Raw genomic sequence first — 10,322 nt, 5'->3', positions numbered from 1 at the left:
TAAAGGGAAAGAAGGGTCTAAAACATACAATACTATGCCAAATCAAGCCTTAATTGTAAACTTTATCTATGGAATAAAATAGCCAAATTTAAGCATTTTCTGTTAACAGAATATAGAAGGAAAATCTCTCACAACCTAGGAATATAGTATAAAAAAAAAACAAATAATTATATATAGTTATGTCAAATGGCAATGAATGGAAATTTGAAGAATAATCTGTGTGATTTTTCTGCTTTCTTTTATAAATAATAAACATGAAAACTAGTCTGTGAATTTAACAAAACATTGAAACTAAAGGGCTCTTTTACATTTTCACTGTCATTTACTTATAATTATTTATAACTGTGAATCAGATATCAGAAAACCACACTTATGTGAATTTTTCTACATAAATATATGTTGATGTAAAACTTATATTCAAATGGACTGAGACAGTCTGTAAAACACTTCTTTCCTGAAACAAACTTGTTTTTCCAACACAAATAAATGTTTAAATTCAAACTAATGTAACAACTTCAAAATCAACAATTTACTTGATGTAGTGCCAAAAAATAATTAAATGTTGCTTCAACAAAAGTTTTCGGACATCTTTACAAAAAGACTTTCTATGACCTCTCTGCATTGTCTCAATTAAAACAGCACATCTTGAGAATAATCATGCAACTTTATAATACACACAAACTCGATTACAGTCATTTCATAAAGCTGACTAATGAAATCCAGTTGACATCAAAACTCGAAACAAATTAACAAATGACTGAAGCAACATCTGATCATAAAATAAAACAAAAGACAAACAACAACACCAGTTTGATTTATCCATCCTATTTTCCCTATTTTTAAACCCTGTACAATGGCATTAATTTAACAGTAATCTTTTCAATTTCATGGTATAATGATAACCCTTTTCAAAATTCACTATATAAATACAATTCCATCCATTTCATGAACATTCAGACATATAATAAATCTACACCAGTTATTTTCATTTCAAAACATTACTCTCAATAAACAATTCAAAGTTCTGTTGTCTGTAACATCCTTGATTTTATTTTATTTCATTATGCACAAACACTACACTGCCTTTCACTATTTACAAGTTGTCTATGGGTGTGGATGACATCATGTACCGATTGGATGACATCACACATGACATCATTGGATGATATCATGACATCACAACTGATGTCACCTCTGACATCACTTATGACAATATTGTGAAGCATTACTATGATTGGCTGTCTATATTTATATGAAAAAAATGTATAGGCACTCATTGGTGGCTATTTTTAGTCACTGTTCGAAAGCACATGAAAGCTTAAATTATTGCATCTGAATCACCAAAAGGTTTGCTCGTCGAAAAAAGAATTTTTTTAACAATGATTGTCCAGAAAAAAAAAATATTAAAACAGAAAAAGACAACAACAATGGTTTTTTTTCGTAAAAATTTTTGAAAAATGAGGGAGAAAAAAAATTTGCCTCAAAAAAATTTTTAATTTTAATTCCATCCACTCAAAGGGGAAATTTTCATAAAATGTGCTAGGGAAAAATTAAATTTTTTTTAGAATTTAAAATTAACAATGAAGCCCATGGAAAAAAAGTGAAGAATCTAAACGAGAACATGCCCGGGGGCCCAATTTTTTTTCCTTTTAGTTAAAAAGAAATCTATAAAAGTGACGGGGCCAGTAAGGAAAAGGCAAATATTTAATTAATTATGTTTAGTCGTTCACAAGATAATAGAATGTGCAATATATCTTAAATACCAGCCTTTGCAGCTTAAGCAGTATTACATTTTTAACACTTTGTTTATTCTTAGTTGGGTTTTATGTCACAACAACACAGTAAAGGTCATATTGCGACTTTCCAACTTAACTGTTGGAGGAAGACCTCAGGTGCCCTTAGTGCATTATATCAGGCAGGAACAGGCAAGTGAGTAGAACCACTGATGTTCTGCTAGCCAGATAGCTTCCTAATGGTATAGAATCCATAGTCACTGTCGGGATTCAAACCAACAGCAGTGAGGGTCAAGATGTTTGTAGTCAACGACCTTAACCACTCAGCCACTGACGTCCGTTTTAACTCTTATAATGTAAAATGAGACAGAATATTTGCACACAATACTTACATATTTAAACCTTTCATATGCCATTTACTTCTTCTATTTGTCTCATACATTCTATCTTCTCTACTGACAAATCTGGATTCATGTTTGTCACTTGCTCGATGGCTGCCCGCAACAACTGTCAAAATATACAGGATTACATTTACAACTATTTTCAAAAACTTTAACAAGTAATCACAATCAGGGATTTCATTATGACCCAATTGCAAGGTAAAATCAAAAACAATTATTTCTTTTACTGTACTGGTTATTAATCACAAAAAACAGACAAGCTACTGATTTATTCAAAATTGTAAAAAAAAAACCCAAAGGAACACCTAAAACAGCTTTATTGTAAATAAGTATGTTCTCAAGAACATGTTTTACTTAGGCAGTTTTTTAATGCAGCACCAACACAGTATTGGTCATTTATGGCATCTTTCCAGCTTAACTGGTGGAGGAAGACCTAAGGTGCCATTCGGTGCATTATTTCATGAACAAATGGGCATCTGAATAGAACCATTGACATTCCTTAAGCTAGCTAGATAGCTTCCTCACATGAAATAATACAAAGTCGCTGTCAGGCTTTGAACTTAAAGAGCGGTGAGGAGCAAGTGGTTTGAAGTAAACGGCTTTAAACTTTTGGTCAAGAAAGCCCCTCGAGTCTAAATAATTATATATGTTTAACTATACCGATGGCTTATATGACATTCATTAGCAATGCCATGGGTACAAGTTCTTAGGCATGTGCCTGAAGTTCTGGTTTTTCCTTCTTTCTATATAAAACTGATTGAAATAACGTAAATTAAGAATTTTCAGGTTTTCTGATATTTCTAACTTGCACCCATGCGATGCTAGCATAAACAAGATTAAAGCTATTGAAATTTAGAAATTCAGGTAATTGACTTACAGCATCATGGTCCAAATCATCATCGCCATCACTGGTGACAGTAATCTTTCTCTCAACACGTGTTTCTACAACTCCATCCCTCTCTGTTTTATACTGTAAATAGTTAAATGTTACACAATCATTTACCTGGGATATATAAACCAATATGTTCACACATGTTATCTTTTATAATGCAAAATAAATAAGCATTCTTATACATCACTAAAGTTAAGCTAACAGCAATGCTGAGAAAAAAAGTTATCATAAAACATTAAATCTGAAATATATTATTTTGTAATACAATACTTTTCTTCTATTGGAAAACAAATTACAAAATTTAATCTTATAAATTTAATAACAATTTTGTGGTTATCATTCATTTTATTCATTCTAGCACCTCATCTTAAAATTTCCAAGCAAATCACTCACTGTTACATTATTATCCTTCTTTTCTTTTTTAAGAGTATAATTTATATAATTATTTATTTCCATGTTACAAGCAGCTCTAGAACAGTTGCTAGTCAACTTTAGTATCATATCAAACTTTCTTAACAAAAAGTCTACATCTTAAAATTCTAACTTGCCATTCAATATCAATATCTTTAACAAAGCATTAAGAAAGAAACCAGACCTGACTTGGTCAAAATAACAAATAATATAATAACTGCATTCAAACAAGAAGACTTTTTATACAGGCAAGATCAGGGCATTTTATAGGCAAGTAAAAACATACAAAGCATGTGCTATTAATTTGCAATGAAACGTTACTATCATTTGACAGAGGTAAATATATTGATACAGACTTTCAAAGCAAAAGTTGATAGGGATAACCATTTTTTTAAAGAAAATACATATTCAGCAAGCACATCCTTAGACAGAATTGTATTAAGATTGAAGCTTAAATGATGTTAAGCCTTAGAATGAAATTGTTTTTTCCCTCTTGAATAATTGTTTGGATGAAGCAAATACAAAAACTTGTACTTTGACTGCTTCATGCGAAAGGGTTGTTACTCCATCTTTATGTCATATGAGTAACTACCCTTTTGCATTAAGCCCTCGACTTGCATGTTTAAATTACCACTCTACCATTTAAAGAAAGTATATCAATATCACATTAACAAAAGCAAAGAAAAAATACCCTCAGAAAAGAACATTGTATAATATTCAAAACAAAAGCAAAATTGCAGAACAAATAATCAAAATATAATTCTACCTAACTGTAAAATTAACGCTAAAAACAAAATCATAGAGGTTTTTTATGCTGCTACTTGGTATGTTAGTTTTCACTGGGTGCATACATTGACACACAAAAAAAAGACATCTACTTATTTGTGGTAAATGAAAAGGGTTATTTTAATCATTTTTTTGTTTTTCATTCTAGAAAAATAAGCAAAATGTGCATTATAAGACAGAACACATGCGAAATGTTGGTTATACTGTTCCACTGTGGGACAACACTAAATCTAGCGTTTGAAATAACATGCACAACAAAAAAGTGACATTTCCAGCGCCATGCTAACTTTCACAACAATATCCCTCTAAACGCAATCAAATTAACTCCAATGTTTAACTGCCATTCTCAGCTTTCAGTTTGCAACAATTACAAAACAATTTTGCTAATTGAAATGTATACAACTGTTTTAAAACTTCTTAATAACTCACAATATAACAATACACAATCTTTGACACACACACGCATTTGAGCTAATCCATTCAAAATGAATGCCACCTTACACTTTAAAAGAATATTATAACTGGTCACTCAATACTATAATATTGCTCATAGTGAACTACAGAAAATTTTTTGGGCAGCTTGAATTTTAAGATATATCAAGCAAACAAATATTCTGAATTTTAATATTAAAATTTGATCATCTCAAAGGCAACGTCCAAAATGGTAACTAAATTGAAAACGGGAAAATCTAATCCGATTTATACCAACATTATCAATATTGCTATCAAATGTAAGCTAACAAACTGTCTACTTAATATCAAAACCATTCTCTCAAAAAGAACGTTACTACATTTGTATTTCTGCTCATACTCGATTTTGATTGGCTTAGAGGGAGGTTACTGTTGCAGTCTTAACAAGCCACACCCCTTACTGTAGTGGTATCGATGGTCTGTGATTTAGTGGTCACTGAATGAGCGCTGATTAATATACTATCTTCTGTTTCATATGGTATGCCATCTTTTTCGTATGTTACCTTATGCGTCTTTGTTTCAACAATAGGGATATTTGACGTGGATCGAGGTACATCATTCACGTCTGGGCTGTACTTGTAAGATTCCGTCCTCACAGTTACAGGCTGGGAATAAATTAGTGACGCTTTTTCTGATATGTGTTTAAAAAAAACTTTCTTTTTTTTTCTCATCAAATTCAATTTGGTAAAAATGATGCTTTTATAATATATATATATATGTATACTAGTATGATTTCTTTTACTTCCCCTATTCCATACCTAACGCTGGTTAATATTTCATAAATTATGTGGTAAATATTGTTACATTACCAACATTAGTTCACCATTACCTTCATCAATTATATGTTTACAGTGCTTTTTTCCACCCTTTTGGAACAGGTCTGGACCAAAATAGAAAATTTTTCTAGCTTTAAAATATGGTAAAATGTGGTGGGGGTGGGGAAGAAAAAGAATTTGAAGAATTTTGAAAAATTAATGGAAACATTTTGCGAATGATGGAAAATGCTAGAAGGTCTTTTAACCAGACATGTCCAAAAATTGTTAAAAAAAACACTGCTTTTATTAACAAAAATACCAACAGCCAGTGAAAACTAACATATCTCAAAACACATTAGTCAATAAAAATTCATCATTTAAAGGAACAATAACAAAAAAAAATTTGAATTATGCCCTATCAGTTTATCAAAGTTATTAAACCTATGATCTTAATTCAGCATATTATTCTTTAGGGTTACTCTTTCAAGTCATCAAGCTAAATTTCTCTTCTTTTCTTATTTAACAAATTCATCTTAAGATATATGTACATTAAGAAAGAAGTCGAAGTTCATCTGGAGCCCAGACTACTTTTTTATTATGCCACTTTTCACATTATTTGGAACTACTTTTACATGGGGTGAACAGTTTGCGTCATATTTAAATAACCAAGTTACTGACTGAAGAAAATCAGAAATATTACACAGATGGTACTAAATCTTATAAAATTAATGTTGTTTCATAGATCAATATGCCAAGTGCAACTTTTTGTGAACACAGGTACTCAAGTAATATTTTACCAAAAACATAGACATTTTTTTCTTATTCTGTCTGTCAACCACCACTAAAATAAAACTTGATGAAAAAGTTTTGACCATTTTGTATATTTCAGACTTTGATCTTCTTTTATTTTCAAATGTGCATCTAGTATAATTCATCTCAGGTATGCGGTTCTATGGAAGTACCTAGCCAGCTACCGACTGAAATAACCACATCAGGGAAAAGTTAAATCCTAACTAACCATGTAAAGGTGAAGTTTGTTGTTCAAATAACTTAAAAACCAAACACAGTACAATACAGTACAAAAAAATACAAGAAACAATATCAAAAATCCCTACCACTCCAGTATGACTATTTAAAAGACTATCTTCTGTATCGTAGGCACCGGATCCACGTGGTTTCTTAGCGACGGGAGGTGGTACCTTCTTTCTGCCGAGAGAATCAACGTCCGTTTCACCGGTTGGTTCAAAGAAAGGCATTGGCTCTTCTCTTGATTTGTTCTTCTTTGTCTAGAAGAAATTTATTTGGAGAAAATTAAATTTTCTTAAATAATGAATCCATGTACAAAATGCCAGTTAAATATATGGCACAAAGTCAAAAGAATGCATTTAAATTTGAAAGCATTATGCTTTCAATGCAGCGTCTCCTAATTCAAAGAATATCTTTATACAATATGTCAAGTTTTATATACCTTAACACTTCCGGAAACCGAAAATTTGTTGTCTACTTAAGTTATGAATCTGCTGTAAATTCAGAGGAAATATTTTCGTAATCTTACCGTTGTTGAAGGCTCTACAGGAATGAATTCAAGCTTCCTATCAATTGACTTGAAGCCACCGATTCTCAAGCCATAGTCAACATCTCCATAATTGCGGCCAGCCTAAAATTTATCATTTTTATCATTTAAATATCATGGAATTAAAACAAATATATATTGTATGAATATATATGCATAGCTGTAATTATATTTTAAATGTTAGCAGTATTACAGGTTATTGCTTCTTTTGCTTTTTCTCCATTAGTGAAGTTATAAAGATTTAGTATTCCATATGGAAATAGTTTGTTTACATGTAGTTATATTCATGAAAAATTATTTCACATATAAGGCACATTATGTATCAGAAATGAATAAATTTTCCCCAAATCACTAATATTTTTACTAATTGCCAAAATGCAACAGAAGCAAGAGATGATTCAGGTAATTAGACCAATGAGTAACTTTTTGGAAACTGTAACAGGACATCAAAATATAAAATGATTTTGAGGAATGAAAATAAACATATTTCTTGGGCATAATGGGCCCTTAAGCAGTAATTTCACCAAATGATAAGCACCCATTATGCTCTAAATCTATTTTTAAGATAATATAATACAATACGTATCTTTGCATTGTATTGTAGTTATTTCTGAGGCTGAATGTGCTTTTAATCATTATCATAATCAATTTGTACAAGTTTACTGTCTTGAGAGAGATTTATTTATAGAAAATACTAAAATTAAAAGTTACATACCAGATCATTGACATATTTGTTAAACCACTTAGATCTGTATAGATCTGTGTCGACGGCATGGTAGCGTGGGTCAGTGTCAATGAGATGCTTGGATTGATGAAACTCGGAATATGCTGTGATGTCAGGCGTATCTTGTAACAACTGAACGTAATGTGCTCTTTTCTGGAAAATAAAAGAAAGATTGATTCTCACTGAAGATGTAAGAATGCAGTTTATTTTTATATACAACACTTGAAAAAGGCAACATGAATTAATCTCTTTCAATTCCTCCATTCATTTACAATGTAGGTCATTAAAGAAAAACTACTGGTCTTTATTTAACATATTGTGTGGAAATATCACTAACATTATGGGCTGCGTAAGAGATTATTTTCTTCATGTGTCAATGCTGTCCATTGCCTATTAACAGTCTATTGCAAATATTCACTTTCAACTTTCTCCATTACTTTTCAACTTTCATCTTAAATTGTGATTATGAACTGTTGTCTAACTCAGCAGTTTTTTGCTTATAAATAAAATTGACACAACAAAACAGAACTTTATCATATGGTAATGAAAATTAAGTCTATGTAACTGAAAATCCGTCAACTTCATATAAACAGATTGACTATAAACTGATACTAAGATTATCAAAACAATAAACACCAATTTCTAAAATTGTCACTGAAGCGAATCAAATATTCAAAGCCACGTATGTTACCAGCGTATGTAATATCAACGAAACACTTACCAAATCTTGAATGTATTCGTTAAAGTATTCTTCTCTCTGAGCTTCGGTATCAACGTTCTGGAATCGTTGGTCATGTGATAGTTCTTCCTTCACATCATCATACCTTGTGTAACTTGTAATGTCGGGGGTCTCCTGTAGAAGCTCTCTAAACTCTTCCTTTTTCTGTATAAACAAGAACAAAATTAATATTAATCCTTTGGTAAATTGTTAAATGGACAAAGTCACATTGTTATTTAATTTTGTAACAATCCATTATGATTTTAAAGGGTTTCAACATAAATGTTTTTAATCAATCCTTACCATGTTTCATAACTTTTAATCATTTTGATTCTCTTTCAATATTGACAAAAAGCATTCATTATTGTTTTTGTTTTGTCAATTTCTTGTGTTCTTTCTTTGATAGATTAAAGAATGATATTCTTCTTACAACCATTAAATCTTCTTGTTTATCAAAACAAACTTTCAGATTGTTTTATCATAAATCTTACTAAATACACTTGCAAGTGTGGGGCAATAAGAAAGGAAAACCCTGACATGACATATGTTGTAGTAAAAGCATGTTCAAATTACTAAACTTCCAGAGTGAAAAATAAGGGTTACAACTACTCACCAATTTCTGTATATATTCATCGAACCAGTCCTCCCTTTGAGAATCTGTAGGTACAGCACGGTAGCGGGGATCGTACTCTAGATCGGCCTTCACACCTTCCCAGCGGGACTGACTGTGAACTGACGGAGTCTCCTTCAATAACTGCATATACTCTGATTTATCTGAATAAAAAAAAGTTCATAAGCCCCGTGTGAAAATATATTAAAACCCACATTATCGATCAAATACTAAATACCTTAAAAAAGGCCCCCTTTCTGAACATTTTTTTATCAAATTTTCCCGGGGGTTGTAGGAAAAAATCGGGAAATTTTTAACCGTATTGTCGAAATTATTTTTTTAATGATTAAAAGGCCCTTTGGATTGAAAAAAGGAAGCAAAAAAATTTGGGGATAAAAAAAAAGCTAGTATTTTTTTAAAAAAATTAAAAAACCTAAACAGCAAAATTCTTCTTGAATGAATAAACGCCAAAAATACGCATGTGTGTATAAAATAAATTCTGTATATAATTTCAAACTCAGACTAAATCTGCAACTTGTAATGCAAGTGTGCTCTAAAAAATTAAGATTTCTTTTTTATTTTGATGTAGCCAAAGTCTAAGTGAGGTTTTAAAGCATATATTTGGAGGGCTGGAGTAGGCACTGGTATAGTACAAGTTCAAGCAATTGGTTTTACAGATGGTCAAGGAAAAATGGGAAATTTGAATTCTAGCCACTTCTAGGAAAGTCCAGTAACTCTGATATGTTTGTGTTTCATACCTTAGGAAACCTGTTTTGCAGTTTGTATGCCTCAAAGTCAATACAACCCTTCAAACAAATTGCAAAGTTTATTACATAACAGTTTTCCCCTTGTAAAAATCCATAGAAAATGTTTTTTTCTGCATTTTTTTCTTCTTACTTTTCTACACTTCATGTGAATTACTTCAAGCAAACACTATCACATATTGTCACCTTATTGCAGTAACAAGGTAAGTCCTTCTAAATTTAATAGGAGTTAACCAGTTATTGCTCTAAGGTATTCTGATCTAATCATCTTTTCAGTAGGTCAAGCTTTATCAAAATTAGTTTAGTACATTGTATTAAAAACTTTATATTTGACTACTTTTGATGTTGGCAAAACAGATGAAAAAATTTTCTTTTTTAAAAAATTAACCAAACTTTGCTCTTCAATTTACATATAAATTTTCCCTAACATCATACGTAAATAATTTCACAATTCTTTCCAATAAAGCTTTATCAGGGGAGAAAG

The 10,322-nt window shown here is 31.0% G+C and overlaps 1 protein-coding gene across 2 annotated transcripts; it reads right to left on the bottom strand.

The window, feature by feature from the left end:
* Positions 1 to 2,092: 2,092 nt before the first annotated feature.
* On the bottom strand, positions 2,093 to 9,231 carry LOC132757077 (band 4.1-like protein 3). 2 transcript variants are annotated; one of them, XM_060748258.1, is made up of 8 exons: positions 9,078 to 9,231; positions 8,468 to 8,629; positions 7,738 to 7,899; positions 7,005 to 7,106; positions 6,565 to 6,735; positions 5,096 to 5,299; positions 3,012 to 3,104; positions 2,093 to 2,240 (listed from the first exon to the last, which is right to left on the bottom strand). In XM_060748258.1, the coding sequence occupies exons 1-8, from the start codon at positions 9,222 to 9,224 to the stop codon at positions 2,139 to 2,141; spliced, it is 1,143 nt and encodes a 380-aa protein (XP_060604241.1). In that variant the 5' UTR covers positions 9,225 to 9,231; the 3' UTR covers positions 2,093 to 2,138. The 2 variants fall into 2 exon arrangements, with proteins under 2 accessions (XP_060604241.1, XP_060604242.1); XM_060748259.1 differs by lacking the exon at positions 5,096 to 5,299.
* Positions 9,232 to 10,322: the final 1,091 nt, after the last annotated feature.

The sequence above is a fragment of the Ruditapes philippinarum genome, unplaced genomic scaffold (genome assembly GCF_026571515.1).
Source record: "Ruditapes philippinarum isolate M1 unplaced genomic scaffold, ASM2657151v2 ctg5562_1_1_1_1, whole genome shotgun sequence".
Classification (NCBI taxonomy): Eukaryota; Metazoa; Mollusca; class Bivalvia; order Venerida; family Veneridae; genus Ruditapes; species Ruditapes philippinarum.
Note: the sequence above shows the minus strand (reverse complement) of the source record. Positions and strands in the feature narration are given on the sequence as shown.

Coding starts and splice junctions, on each gene's coding strand:
- LOC132757077 (XM_060748258.1), bottom strand. CDS start 9,224: ATGCAGTTATTGAAGGAGACTCCGTCAGTTCACAGTCAGTCCCGCTGG. Junction 8,630..9,077: donor ATGAATATATACAGAAATTG/GTGAGTAGTTGT, acceptor TTGTTTATACAG/AAAAAGGAAGAGTTTAGAGA. Junction 3,105..5,095: donor AGACCATCGATACCACTACA/GTAAGGGGTGTG, acceptor AACTATTTACAG/TATAAAACAGAGAGGGATGG.